At 43.9% G+C, this 15,818-nt stretch overlaps 1 protein-coding gene across 1 annotated transcript in view; it reads left to right on the forward strand.

Moving 5' to 3' along the window:
* The first annotated feature begins 688 nt into the window (after positions 1-688).
* Positions 689-15,818, forward strand: part of LOC121283602 (transient receptor potential cation channel subfamily V member 3-like) — a 48,977-nt gene continuing 33,847 nt past the window's right edge. The window contains exons 1-3 of the mRNA XM_041198365.1: positions 689-743; positions 862-923; positions 14,450-14,521. Of these exons, the coding sequence (XP_041054299.1) occupies positions 14,454-14,521 (68 nt within the window). The 5' untranslated portion in view covers positions 689-743; positions 862-923; positions 14,450-14,453. The remainder of the gene's footprint in view (positions 744-861; positions 924-14,449; positions 14,522-15,818) is intronic.

A 15,818-nucleotide genomic window follows, 5' to 3' on the forward strand; every position in this document is an offset into this window, starting at 1 on the left:
TGCATTTCTATAAAAACACCAACCTGCATTTATATAGCACCTTTAATGTAATAAAATGTCCCAAGGAGCTTCACAGGAGTTTTATCAAGCAAAGTTTGGCACTGAGGCATATAAGGCGATATTAGGGAGGGGCAATCAAAAGCTTGGTCAAAGAGATTGGGTTTAAAGAACATATTTAAAGAAAGAGAGACAGACAGACAGAGGTTTAGGGAGGGAATTCCAGAGCTTAGGGTCCAGGCAGCTGAAGGCACGGCCGCCAATGCTGTAGTGATAAAAATTGGGGATGCTCAAGAGGTAGGTGAGCACAGATATCTCAGCGGCTTTTGGCTTGGAAGCGATCAGAGATGTGGGGGGGAGAGGCCATGGAGGGATTTGAAAACAAGATTAAGATTTTTAAAACGGAACTAATGCATTTGGACATGGACTGCTTCAGTATCTGAGCAGTCGTGAATGGTGCTGAACATTGTGCAATCATCAGCGAAGATCCCCACTTCTGACCTTATGACAGAAGGTCAGTTAGGATGTGGCTCGATACAAAATCACGACAGTATGAGAATTATAGGTTTGTGCACTCGGGTCTCATTGGATAAAATGCACTGGATCTTTCCATTCATACGTGAAAGTTCCTTTAAGAGTTTGGTGGTTTTGATACAGTTACTGCATTTCCACTTTCTATTTCCCCATTTTATGGTTTAACCGGGAGTTTAGGCAGCAGCTTGTTCAGCCGCAAGAGCGTGGACCAGGTAGAGAAGTTATTATTATAGCGTTTTAACAATTCACTAACTTTAATTATTCGATAGAATAGGTTTCACTCAACTAAAAAACTGTATCTCTGGAACTGTTCCCTTTATTCATTCTCAGGATCTGGATATCACTGGGAAGGCTGGAATTTATTCACCATCACTGGCCGCCAGCAGAAGGTGGTGAGTCAATTTCTTCAAGCACCGTGGTGATTTTGATACAATTGACTGTCTCACCTGGCCATTTCAGAGGGCAGTTCAGAATTAACCACATTGGTGTGAGGAACGAAGTAACAAATAGGAACCAACTGAAGAGGAGGGCAGGTCCCACTGTTTAAAATCAGCGAGGAGGGAGCCGGGAGCTTCGCTGTTTAAAATCAGAGAGGAGGGAGCCGGGAGCTTCGCTGTTTAAAATCAGCGAGGAGGGAGCTGGGAACTTCACTGTTTACAATCAGCGAGGAGGGAGCCGGGAGCTTCGCCGTTTAAAATCAGAGAGGTGGGAGCCGGGAGCATCACTGTTTAAAATCAGAGAGGAGGGAGCCGGGAGCTTCGCTGTTTAAAATCAGAGAGGAGGGAGCCGGGAGCATCACTGTTTAAAATCAGAGAGGAGGGAGCCGGGAGCTTCGCTGTTTAAAATCAGAGAGGAGGGAGCCGGGAGCATCGCTGTTTAAAATCAGAGAGGAGGGAGCCGGGAGCTTCGCTGTTTAAAATCAGAGAGGAGGGAGCCGGGAGCTTCGCTGTTTAAAATCAGCGAGGAGGGAGCTGGGAACTTCACTGTTTACAATCAGCGAGGAGGGAGCCGGGAGCTTCGCCGTTTAAAATCAGAGAGGTGGGAGCCGGGAGCATCACTGTTTAAAATCAGAGAGGAGGGAGCCGGGAGCTTCGCTGTTTAAAATCAGAGAGGAGGGAGCCGGGAGCTTCGCTGTTTAAAATCAGAGAGGAGGGAGCCGGGAGCTTCGCCGTTTAAAATCAGCGAGGAGGGAGCTGGGAACTTCACTGTTTACAATCAGCGAGGAGGGAGCCGGGAGCTTCGCCGTTTAAAATCAGCGAGGAGGGAGCTGGGAACTTCACTGTTTAAAATCAGAGAGGAGGGAGCCGGGAGCTTCGCCGTTTAAAATCAGAGAGGTGGGAGCCGGGAGCATCACTGTTTAAAATCAGAGAGGAGGGAGCCAGGAGCTTCGCTGTTTAAAATCAGAGAGGAGGGAGCCGGGAGCATCACTGTTTAAAATCAGAGAGGAGGGAGCCGGGATCATCACTGTTTAAAATCAGAGAGGTGGGAGTTGGGAGCTTCGCTGTTTAAAATCAGAGAGGAGGGAGCCAGGAGCTTCGCTGTTTAAAATCAGAGAGGAGGGAGCCAGGAACTTGGCTGTTTAAAATCAGAGAGGAGGGAGCCAGGAACTTCGCTGTTTAAAATCAGAGAGGAGGGAGCCAGGAACTTGGCTGTTTAAAATCAGAGAGGCGGGAGCCAGGAACTTGGCTGTTTAAAATCAGAGAGGAGGGAGCCAGGAACTTCGCTGTTTAAAATCAGAGAGGAGGGAGCCGGGATCATCACTGTTTAAAATCAGAGAGGTGGGAGTTGGGAGCATCGCTGTTTAAAATCAGAGAGGAGGGAGCCGGGATCATCACTGTTTACAATCAGAGAGGAGGGAGTTGGGAGCTTCGCCGTTTAAAATCAGAGAGGAGGGAGCCAGGAACTTGGCTGTTTAAAATCAGAGAGGAGGGAGCCAGGAACTTCGCTGTTTAAAATCAGAGAGGAGGGAGCCGGGATCATCACTGTTTAAAATCAGAGAGGAGGGAGCCAGGAGCTTCGCTGTTTAAAATCAGAGAGGAGGGAGCCAGGAGCTTCGCTGTTTAAAATCAGAGAGGAGGGAGCCAGGAGCTTCGCTGTTTAAAATCAGAGAGGAGGGAGCCAGGAGCTTCGCTGTTTAAAATCAGAGAGGAGGGAGCCAGGAGCTTCGCTGTTTAAAATCAGAGAGGAGGGAGCCGGGTAGCAGGGAGAGTGGTGGGACTTGGGTAGTCGTGGTGTTGGACAGTCAGAGAGAGTTGGGGGAGAGTCAGGGGAATTGGCAGTCAGGGGGGATTCGGCTGTCTGGGGGAGTTGGTTAGATTTGGATGCAGTCAGGTGAAGCCGGAGGGGGGAGTCAGTGGGGGGGGGGGGGGGGGGGGGGGGGGTACCAGAGGAGGGGAGCTCGGAGGGAGCAGTCATGGGGAGCCGAGGGAGTCGTGGAGAGCTGGAGGAGGGAGCCGTTTGGAGCCGGGGGCAGTCGGGGGAGTAGGTTTAAAGCAAAATACTGTGGATGCTGGAAATCTGAAACAAAAACAAAAATAGCTGGAAAAACTCAGCAGGTCTGACAGCATCTGCAGAGAGGAATATAGTTAATGTTTCAAGTCCATATGGCTCTTCTTCAGTGGGCAGTCGGGGAAGTAAGGTGATTGGCAGTTAAGTGCTTTGTGTAAGGGACAGTGTATTAAAAGCTAGGTTAGGGCACTGGAGTTAAGGTAGATCTGTAAATAAAAAGAACTAAAATTTTAAAATATAATAAATAAAAATAATATAATCAAAATAAGTACCTAAACACATACCTATGTAATTAAGAAACATATAACTTAAGTGATACTAGCATTTATTAAGCACAGTAAATTGTAATATACATAGGAATTCTAAGTAAATTAAGAAAGTAATTAAATTGACTAAATAACAAAATTAACAATGACAGGACAAGTGTTATGTTGCAGCTGTGGAAAGTGGGAACTTTTGGATGCCAAGGTGATCCAGGACAAACAAGTCTGCAGAAAGTGTCAGCAACTAGAGGAATTCCAAAACAGGATTATTGATCCGGAAGCTGAACTGCAGACACTGTGCAACATAGGGAGGAGGAGAAATACCTGGACACTTTGTTCCAGAACATGGTCACACCTCTTAGAATAGGGGCGCCTGTTTTGGTCAGTGGTGAGGGATAGGAGGATGTGGCCATGGGTGAGGCAGTTAAAGGGACCGAGCAGACAGGAATGGAGGAGACTCAGACTTTGCAATTGTCAAACAGGTTGGAGGTGTTCACAACCTGGATGAAAGCAAGGTGGGTGAGCAGACTGGCCATGGCACCATTGGACAGGAAGCCATTCAAGCGGGAAGAGCAAAACACAAATGTTAGTGGCAGTAGGGGACAGTATAGTGAGGGGGATTGACACTGTTCTCTGCATCAAAAAGCAACAGTCCAGAAGGCTGTGTTGCCTGCCCAGTGCCAGGGTTCAGGACATCTTTCAGGACTGGAAAGGAACTACAGTGGGAAGAGGAGGATCCAGTAGTTGTGATCCTGTACGTACCAATGACATACAGCGAAAGAGGTTCTGTACAGTCAGAATGAGAAGCTAGGCACCAAATTAGGTACAAATCAACAGACAAGGCTAGAGTTACAAAAATCATAAAAGGACAAAACATAAGGCTCTGCATCTGAATGCATGTAGCATTTAGAACAAAACAGATGACCTGATAGTGCAAATAGAGATAAATAAGTACGATCTAATAGCCATTACAGAGACATGGCCGTGGGATGACATAGATTGGAACCTGAATATTGAAGGGTATGTGACTTCTAGGAAGGATAGGAAGTTAGGAAAAGATGGAGGGGTGGCTCTATTAATTAAAGACAACATTAGCACAATAGACAGGGATGACATAAGTTCAGGAGACCAGGATGTAGAAGCAGTTTGGGGAGAGGTGAAGAATGATTAAAGCAAGAAGTCACTTGTAGGAGTGGTGTACAGGCCCCTTAACAGTAATCACACAGTAGGATAGGAAAGGAGAAATAGTGGGAGATTGTTAGAAAGGTACATTGATTATCATATGGGGGTTTTTAATCTGCATATAGACTGGAACAACAAGATGGGCAAAGGTAGCCTAGATGAGGGATTCACAATGTTTTTGGGATAGTTTCTTAGAACAGCATGTTCTAGAGATAACCAGAGAGCAGGCTTTGCTAGACCTGGCATTGAGCAATGAGATAGGTTTAATTGATAACCTCATAGTGAAGGCACCCCTAGGTAGCAATGATCATAATATTATTGAATTTTACATTCAGTTTAAGGGAGAGAAGAGTGGATCTACGACTTGTGTTTTAAACTCAAATAAGGCCAATTATGAGGGCATGAAAGCAGAGCTAGCTAAAGTGAACTGGAAAATTAGGTTAAGGGATAGGTCAATGAAATGCAGTTGTGGACATTTAAGGGGATATTTCAGAATACACAGAATAGATACATTCCAACAAGAAAGAAAAATTCCAAGGGGAGGACCCACTATTCGTGGTTAACTAAAAATGTTAAAGATAGTATCAAACTTAAAGCAAAAGCATATAATTGCACAAAGATGGTCGGCAGATCAGAAGATTGGACAGAATATAAAAAACAGCAAAGAATGATTAAAAGATTGATAAGGGAAAAATTATAGTACAAGAGAAAACTAGCTAGAAATATAATTAGATATTAAGAGTTTCTATAGATTTTTTTTAAAAAAATTGTTAAGGCAGTGAGTATTGGTCCCATAGAAAATGAGTCTGGGGAATTAATAATGGAAAATAAGGAGCTGTCAGATGAATTAAACAGGTATTTTGCTTCAGTCTTCACTATAGAGAATACAAGTAACATCGCTGAAATAGCTGTAAATCAGGAAATGGAAGGGAGGGAGGAACTCAAGAAAATTACAATCACCGGGGGAGTGGGCCTTAGCAAACTGTTGGAACTGCAGGCTGACAAGTCTTTGGGTCCTGATGGGTTTCACCCTGAGGCCTTGAAAGAAGTGGCTAGTGAGATACTTGATGCATTGATTTTAATTTTCCAAAATTCTCTAGATTCAGGGAAGGTTCCATTAGATTGGAAAATAGCAAATGTAACTCCTTTATTCAAAAAGGGAGGGGGACAGAAAACGGGAAACTACAGGCCAGTTAGCTTAACATCTGTCATAGGGAAAATGTTAGCAGCTATTACTAAAGACTTTATAGCAGGAAACTTGGATAAATTCAAGATAATTGGGCAGGGTCAACATGGTTTTATGAAAGGGAAATCATGTTTAACCAATTTATTGGAATTCTTCGAAGAAGTAACATATTGTGTGGGTAATGGGGAGCCAGTGAATGTACTGTACTTAGATGGGGAGGCGGTGGCATAGTGGTATTGTCATGGACTAGTATTCCAGAGACCCAGGGTAATGCCCCGGAGTTTGAATCCCACCACAGCAGATGGTGAATCTGAATTCAATAAAAATCTGGAAATTAAAAGTCTTATGATGACCATGAAACCATTGTCATAAAAATGCTCCTGGGGAAGGAAATCTGCCGTACTTATGTGACTCCAGACCCACAGCGATGTGGTTGACTCTTAACTGTCCTCTGAAATGGCCTAGCAAGCCACTCAGTTCAAGGGCAATTAGGATTGAGCAACAAATGCTGGCCTTGTCAGTAATGCCCATGAATGAATAAAGACAATGTGATGCATATGGATTCTGTCATTGAATATATTTTACCACATTTTACATTGTTCATACATAAGTGTACCCTCCTTATTTACTTGAGTTTTTCCAGCATTTTCTGTTTTTATTTCAGATTTCCAGCTTCTGCGGTATTTTATTTTTGTAGGAATGATTTACTGGTTGACTGCACAGCGTAATGAGACAGTTGCACTCCTGACTTTCCAGTTGTGATGGGCAGTCGTCCAGCACATCACCTGACTGCTCTCCTGAAACCTACAGTTCCTCTATGTTCAAGTCTAGGTTCGAGCAATTATTGCACACCCCCCTGATTTTGATTGCTCCAAAATTGGAGGCTGCGCCTTAAGTTGCCTGGGCCCTAAGCACTGGAATCTCCTCCCCAAACCTCTCTGACCACACCCCCCCACCCCCCACACTCCCATCGTTGGTTGCCCAACACCATCTTCACCTTCCAAGCCTATCAGAAAGTGATAGACTATTCATTACCTATTTGGACAATTTAGGACCGTCAGTCAAATATTCTTTTTCTCCCCATCTCTGAAATTTTTCTAACAAATTAACAGAAATGTTGAAAGAAAATGAAAATAATGAAAAAAAAATTTTTTTTGAATATTTTTTTCTGGGTCTGGTGGATCTTTAATGCTCAGAGACAACAGGATAATCCAGGAAGGTCGAACCTCAAAATGTGGTGCAGCAAAACTTCAATTACCCCCTTACTGCAGAAACAAGGGGATTATCAACCAGTTCCTGTAATGTGGACTTCCTCCTCCATCAATAGTGGTACAGACTGGTCGAGAAGCGGTTTAGGTTCTTTCTTGTTGGAGATGGTTATTGCCTGGCAATTGTGTGGCACGAATGTTAATTGGCACTTATCAGTCCAAGCCTGAATCTTACAAAGAACAAAGAACAAAGAAAAGTACAGCATAGGAACAGGCCCTTCAGCCCTCCAAGCCTGCGCCGATCATATTGCCTGTCAAACTAAAATATTTTGCACTTCCGGGATCCATATCCCTCTATTCCCATCCTATTCATTTATTTGTCAAGCTGCCTCTTAAACACCACTATCGTACCTGCTTCCACCACCTCCTCTGGCAGCGAATTCCAGACACTCATTAGCCTCTGCGTAAAAAACTTGCCCCGCACATCTCCTCTAAAGTTTTCTCCTCTCACCTTAAATCTATGTCCCCTAGTAACTGACTCTTCCACCCTGGGAAAAAGCTTCTGACTATTTATTTTGTCCATGCCACTCATAATTTTGTATCAAGTCGCCCTTCAATCTCCGTCACTCTAGTGAGAACAATCCAACTTTCTCCAACCTCTCCTCATAGCTAATAACCTCCAGGCCAGGCAGCATCCTGGTAAACCTCCTCTGCACCCTCTCCAATGCCTCCATATCCTTCTGGTAATGTGGCGACCAGAATATGCCCTGCAATGCTGCCATATCCTTTTGTTTTGTAAGCCTAGATATCCTTTTGCTTTGTAAGCCTACGTATCCCCTCTCCAGAACCCTCCACCCCTCTATTTAGTTTAAAGCCTCTTTACAGCCCTAGTTATTCAATTCGCCAGGACACTGGTCCTAGCACGGTTCAAGTAAAGCCCATCCCACCAGAACAGCTCTCATCTACCCCAGTACTGGTGCCGGTTCCCCATGAACTGAAACCCATTCTTCTCACACCAATCTTTGTGCACACATTTAACTCCTTGACTTTATCTACCCTATGCCAGTTTGCCCGTGGCTCATGTAGTAACCCATAAATTAATACCTTGGAGGTTCTGCTTTTTAATTTAGCTCCTAACTGTTCAAATTCATTCAACAGAATCTCCTCTAGTCCTATCAACGTCATTGGTACCAACGTGGACAATGATAACTGGATCCCACTTCTCCCACTCCAAGTTCCTCTCCAGCCTGAAGGAGATGTCCTTAACCCCGGCACCGGCGGGCAACACAGCCTTTGGGACTCAAGCTCACGGCCGCAGAGAACAGTATCTATCCCCCTAATTATACTGTCCCCTAGCATTACTACGTTCCTATTTCTTCCCCCCACTTGAATGCCTCCTTGTACCATGGTGCCGTGGTGAGTTCTCACATCCTTCCTGCAGTCCCTACTCTCATCCATACAGCTTGTAAGAACCTCTTAACTGTTGGACAACTGCAGGGGCCAAGGCTCCTCGAACGCTACCCCCTAGGCCCCCATATCTGCCTCACCTGCAGTCACATTGTCCTGTCCCTGATCACAGACCAAATTTGAATTACTTAATTTGAGGGGTGCGAACGCCTCCTGGAGCAGTGTAACCTTCTCCCTCCCTGATGTGGCGCAATATCTGCAGCTCGGACTCCAGCTCCTCAACTCAGATCAGCAGTTCGTTGAGCTGTGAACACGTAATGCAGATGTGTTTGCTCTGGATCACCTTGGTTTCCTTGCCCATGTGTGACCTGATGCCATGAGACTTCATGGAGTACAGAGTCGATGTTGAGGGCTCCCAGGGCAACACCCTCACAACTGTATATCACAGTACTGCCAGCTCAGCTCGGTATGCCCTGCCCTGTTCGTGGGACAGGACATAACCAAGGATGGTGGCATCGACATCAGGTACATTATCTGTAAGGTATGATTCCCTAAGTATGACTACATCAGATTGTTGCTTGACCAGTCTGTGAGACAGCTCTCCCAATTTTGGCACATGCTCCCAGATGTTAATAAGGAGGACTTGAGGGTTGACAAGGCTGTTTGCTGCTGTCGTTTTCAGTGCCTAGATCAATGCCAGGTGGACCATCCAGTTCCATTCCTTTTAGACTTTTTAAGCAGTTTGATACAACTGAGTAGCTTGCTAAGCCATTTCAGAGGGAAATTTAAGGGTCAACCACATTGCTGTGGATCTGGAGTCACATGTACACCAGAACCACGTAAGAAAAACAGATTTCCTTCTCTGAAGGACGATAGTGAACCAGATGGGTTTTTACGACAATCATGGTTTTACGATCATCATGAGGCTTTTATCTGCTGTGGTGGGATTCAAACCTGGGTCCCCAGAGCATTACACTGGGTCTCGGGATTACTAGTTCAGTGACAATACCACTGTGCCACCACCTCCCTTTCCTGCCCATAATTTTGTATGTGATCTCACAGGTGGCAGGGAGCAGAAATGAGACCCTTCCTCACAGGGGCAGGCAGAGCCTGGGATGGGGGGTTGGGGGCACAAATGTCCCCGGCTTTTGTGTTTGGGGTACATTTTGCTATTGAGCTCAAGTGCATTATTGGCAAAGGTTCAAGGCTAATAGGTAGCATGTGGCATTTGGGTAAGAGATTTAATATGTTGTTGAAAATGAGAATAAAATTAACTTTATATCCAAAAGCTAAGGACCAGTTGAACCGCAGCTCACTGCCTTCAGGAGATAGAGAGAGAAAGAGAGAGAGAGAGGGAGAAAGAAAATCCATTTTTGGAAAAACTTAGCACAATCACCTCTTTAAGACATACTCCATGACAGCAAGTAAACACTGAGCAGCCAGCCAACAGTGTTATGGGCTGCTAACAAGATCATTTTCCTATTGCTGGCGCATCAAGGATAGAAAAGGGGAACCAACATTTTGCACAAAACCAGAGAATTAACATTTCACAACAACCAGCTGAATCGAAACTGCAAAAGGGATGGAATGTGTATCCAACTCAAAATTACAAACACTTATATTGCTACAAAACTCAATCCACAAAGATGTACAAATCAGTCTGCATTCTTCAGTTCAGACTTTACAATGTGCACTCTTGCACTGACTACACTATATGGGCAATTGTTTTCAATGTCTGCTTTTGTGGAATCTGCCAGTAATAGGCGCACCTTTGCCAACATTGCAGAACCAACTAAAGCTCAGCAACAACTTCAGGGTCACAACAGCAACCTCCCCTTGTACCGACTGCACTAGTCATCCCTGTTTATACATACACATGTTGTCTCCCTGTTAAGGACATGCACATATGCAAAAAAATGATTGTGTCAGTAGCAACAATAATGGTTGCTGTGGGTCATCTCAGAGAGCCTTCTCCTGACCTGTTTACACAACCGGACAGGAGTGCCTACAATGGGGGAGGGGAGAGCAGAAACATCAGAGAAGCTGCGAATTACACCCATTGGGAGACAAATCTTCTCAAGGCTCAACAGAAGGTCCACAAAGAAAACAAGCAAAACAGAGAGAAAGAACAGCCCCTGACATACAACAACAGCTGTGACACTCCTGTATGGTTATTGCTGGCAATATCACCCAGGGTAGAACCATCTGGCACTCTGCTGCTTTTGTGGGGGTGGGGGGGAAGGCTCTGTTTTATGTTGGGGTGTTGATCATTTTAAGAACCGGTTTCTTTAGGAGTCAATTTTTGATAGAGCACCTGGCTTCCAGCAAACGATCATGACCAAGTCGCTTGGGAAGAATAGAATGGCAAAAGATCAACAAGAAGTTATTTATAGGGGTGAGTAGATTGTGGGTGTGGCTTGGCCTCAGGCAGGGTCTTCTGTTTTTAGTATAATCTGGCTGCAGAGCAAGGAACATCTTTTTCCAGTAGACTTCATTTGAAATTTGGTGAGCTGGCTGGAAGAGTTAAAACTCTTGTTAACCAAAGGATTCTCAACTGAGTGAGACTTATGGTATAATCAAGCTGAGGAGCGAGGGCAAGAAATCTAAATACAAGTTTTCAGAGTGAGCTCTAACCAGGGATGGCTACACTGAAGAAGCCAGCTATTCACGTGTTGAATTGGGAATCAACAACTGTAGGATTGTTGGAGGAGGTTTAAAGGAATATCCTAAGATAAACGCAAAATACCGTAAAAGCAAAAAACTAAAACCTGCTGAGTTTTTCCAACATTTTCAGTTTTTGTTAAAGGAATTAAGTGAAAGGCCCATGAAATCTCAACCTTTATTTGAATCTTCAAAGCAGTACTCAGGCCAAATGTTTAATCTTCCAAATTTTGGTAAAAATACCTGATTTGACTTCTGCAGGGGTAAGTCAAATGGGTGCAGAAGGAAATTTGAGTTAGGAAATTCAGTTTAGAAAATAAGTAACTGTGTTCATTGTACTTTTAGTGCCTTTAACATAATTGACCATTTAAGAGAGAGTGTGCTTATGAATATTCACATTCTTTGATTTTTCTATAGAAAAATTCTTTTAATTTAAGCCAAGAACCTTGTGATTTCATTCTTTTCGTAAATGCATGGGTTTTCGGATTCTAAAAAACAGTTACTGGTCTCTACTGAGATCATAATTTATCATTGTGTCCAGTACTCATAACAGTTCCCACACCTCATTTTGAAGTGCCGGTGCCAAAATTGGGCTGCCACCCACAAAAACGCAATTATTTGCTTTATACAGTTTGTTATTTTATGGCGTGGGGTGTGTGTAAGTGAAGCATAAACACCAGCATTGACTAGATGGGTTGAATGGTCTGTTTATTCTGCTGTAATTTGCATGCAATAAAGGGTTTTTCTGAAATGTAACACAATGTATTACACTGCTACGCTATGACTATGTCCCTTGAAACAACCAAATATAATTGCTATGTAAACAAACTTGGGGCGCAATTTGCCCGTTGTTTGGACAGGGAATTTTGCAAATAAAAAGGAGCCTTGCATTTATATGCGCTTTTCAAGACCACGGAAGGTCTCAAAACACTTAGCAGCCAATCAAGTACTTTCTCATAAGGAGTCACTGCTGCAATGTAGGAAACATCACAACCAATCCACACAAAGCAAGTTCGCACAAACAGCAATGTGATAATGACCAGATCATCTGTTTTTTGTGATGTTGACTGGGAGATAACTATTGCCCCTCCTCCTGCCACCGCTCTTCTTCGAAATGATACCACAGGATCTTTTACATCCACCAGGAAGGCAGACAGGTCTTCAATTTAACATCTCATTCAAAAGGCAGTGCCTTCAACAGCACAGCACTCCCTCAGTACTGCACTGGAATGTCAGCCCTGCTTTTTGTGCTGAAGTCCTGGAGTGGGACTTAACCCAGAATCCTGTGACTGAGTGACATAAGTGCTACCAACTAAGCCACGGTTGGCAAATCATGAAGCATTGGTCAGAAACACTTGACATTAAATGAGTGCCCTTTTTCCCTTCTTATTTTAAATTGTTTTGCTTCTGTAATGAAAGTGTGACATGCGTCTGTGCGTTCACATTCTTAAAAAAAATGAGACACACTGATAAAAGTTCCAAAATGAAACCACACAGACTGGTTGGAGCTACAACACCAAAGCAACTCCCCTCTTTCTCAGTACACGGGGAACCATTTTGCAAGTTTTTGGGCAAAGAGGCAGTAACAGCAGCACCCAGCTGATAAACGAAGCTCAACAGCATGCTTCAGTTTTTTTTAAGTTATTCATGGCCCTCAGTCACACCAGCAACTTAATTGTAGCTTCAGTCACCAATCTACACAGGAGAGGCAGGGAACTATGTACAATGGATTCAATGGAGACACAGAGCTCAAACTCAAAAGCAGCTCACATATAAACAAAAAGAGCACCCTTGCTGATTAGACTTACGAAATGAGCACTGCAGCAGGGACATGATCGCTAATGATTTATGTAGCACATTTAACATTCATTTATCCCTAATCAACATAAGAAAAAAGATTACTTGGTCATCATCACACTGCCGCTATGGGAGCTGGCTGTGTGCAAACTAGCTACAGTGTTGCCCACATTACAGCAGCGACTGCTCCAAAAAGTACTTCATTGTCCTCAAAGTGCTCCGGGACACCCACTGGCCGTGAAAAGTGCTATAGAAATGCAACCTTTTTTAACGTAGTAGAACCACTTCATAGGAACATTATCACACAAAATTGATATTAAACCACACTAGATATGAGGGCAGGTGATCAAAAGTTTGGTTAAAAAGGTAGTTAAGGCACACGAGGAAAGAGAGGCAAAGAGATGGGTTTATGGAGGAAGTTCCAGAGCTTAGGCCCAGGTAGCTCAAGGCACAGCCACTAAAAATGAAGCAATGAAAAACGGAGGATGCACAAGAGGCCAGAATTGGTAAACGACAGAGATCCTGAAGAATTGTAGTGCCGAAGATGATTATAGAGATATGGAGAGACAAGGCCATGGAGGGATTTGAAAACAAGGGCGAGAATTTGTTTGACAGACCAGGACCAAACTAAGTCAGCAAGCATGGGGTAATGGGCAATTGGGACTTAGTGCAAATTAGGATACAAGCAGCAGAGTTTACAGAGGTTGCAAGATGCGCTTCCCCTCCGATTTGTCCAGGTATTGCTGCCTATGGGCACAGACTGCTTCAAAATCTGAGGAGTCACAAATGGTGCTGAACATTGTGAAATCATCAGTGAACATCCCCACTTCTAACCTTATTTTGGAGGGTAAGTCATTGATGAAGCAGCTGAAGATGGTTAGGTCCAGGTTAATACCTGGAGGAACTCCTACATCAATGGGGATAAGATGATTGGCCTCAATAATCATAACCGTTTTCCTTTGATATTGTACGATGCCAGTTGTACTCCAAGACTCAAGTAACTGGTCTTGTTGACTGGCCAATTAAGGCAGTTGAGGTCAGCACCTCCCTAGTAAATAAGATTCACTCTCTATCCCTGCCAATTATTAACTCACACTAAGGTGTTAGAAATGTTTAGCTATCCTTCTTTAATCAGCAGAGTTAAGGGACTTCAGTTGTGTGGAGAGTTTGGAAAAAATAAGACTCATTTCCCTGGAACAGAGAAGGTTAAAATGGTGATGTTGGAAAGGTTTTCAAGATGATGAGAGGTTTTAATAAAGCAGACGTGGAAAAATCATTCCCTCTCGCGAATAGATAAATAACTAGAGGCCATAGAATCAAAATCATTGACAAACGATCTAGAGGGGAGATGAGAAGACTTTTTTTCCATTCAGTTCAAAGGATCTGGAATACTCTACCTGAAAAAGTGATGGACATTGATTCCATAAATTATTTTAGGGAGTTGAACAAGTACTTGTGGCTGAAGAATCTATAAGGTTACAGATTAAAAGTGGACTAAGCACAGCTGCTCTTTCAAAGAGCCAGCAATGACACGACAGGCTGAATGGCTTCCTTTTGTGTTGCAAGTTTCTGCGACTCATTTTCCTTGACTTATCTCCTCTTGAGTTCTTTAATCAGACTTCAGTGACCTCTTGCACAAAGCAAGCTACAGGGTGACAGCATGGCTTAATTTGTATAACGCACTTCTCTTGTATTTTCACACACAGGGCAATGGATATAAATCTGCAAGTGCTTGTACAGCCTGCTAAGTCAGATGGGAATGCTCAACACGTGGAGAGGTCAGTGACTTTGCAAATGATATGAAACAAAGAAGCAGCATGATCAGATTATTTCACTCAAGTGTCACCACATTCTTGCGAACCAGCCATTAGCATTCCCACTTCTGAGTCAGAACAGGAGAGCTGGGGATGCTATTTGGCCCTTTGAACCTGCTCCACAATTCACCAAAATCCTAGCTGATCTTCTACCTTAACTCCATTTTCTCACACTAACCCCATACTGCTGAATTCCCTTAGTACCCCAAAATCTATCAATCTCTGGCTTGAATGTAGCAACAATTGAGCATCTAAAACCCTCTGGGGTAGAGAATTCCAAAGATTCACAACACTCAGTGAAGAAATTTCTGTTCTCAGTCCTAAATTATCACTCCTTATCCTGAGACTGTGCCCCCGTGTTCTGTATTCCCCGGTCGGGGGAAACAATCTGTCTGTCAGAATCCTTCAGAATCCTCTTAGTTTCAATGAGATCACCTCTCATTCTTCTAAACTCTAGGGAATATGGGTCTAGTCTACTCAATCTCTCCCCTAGGACAATCGCCTCATCCCGAGAAGCAGTATAGAGAATCTTTGTTGCACTCCCCCCAGGGCCAGTATGTCCTTTCCTGGGCAAGAAGGCCAAAACTGTGCTCAGCACTCCAGGTACAGCCTCACCAATACCCTGCATAATTGTAGTCAGAAGGTCTCACGTTCAACCCTCGCTCCAGACAGTCCTGGTGAGTGCAGCTCTCAGAGTTCTGATTGATACCAGCAGGATACTTCACCTGGTGAGTGTCTCTCCCCTCCAACTCCCAACATATGGGTTATGGGTGCCCATTAAATCCTCAATTGGCTGGTAAAAGGATGGAGGTTGCCATGGAAGGAGGGTTCAGGTCATGGGCTGTTGGACTGTTAAATCAGCCCCCCAAATGCCTTCCCACTGTTTAACCATATTCTCAAAGGATAGAATGTGAAAACACAACACCTGCTCTCAGGTAAGATCCCATTGTCACTATTCAAAGGAGAGGTTTCCAGAGCTGGTTCACCCCATCACCATCACTAAGAAACAGGTCATCTATAAACTTGGCCACTGCGTTTCCTAAATTGCAACAGTGACTACATTCCAAAGTTCTCCCTTGTCTGTAAAGCATGCAGGGTGTAGAAGGTGCTCAATAAATGCAAGTACTATCGTTGCAGGGCAAACAGATTGAGCAGTGGTGTCAAAATCAGCTTGCTTTCTGATGGGTTCTCGAGCAGGGGAGAGAATAATTAGCCTCTCTGGGACCTTCTTGACTTACAGGCAAGCTTATGGTGAAGTTCT

The sequence above is a fragment of the Carcharodon carcharias genome, chromosome 10 (genome assembly GCF_017639515.1).
Source record: "Carcharodon carcharias isolate sCarCar2 chromosome 10, sCarCar2.pri, whole genome shotgun sequence".
NCBI classification, from domain to species: Eukaryota; Metazoa; Chordata; class Chondrichthyes; order Lamniformes; family Lamnidae; genus Carcharodon; species Carcharodon carcharias.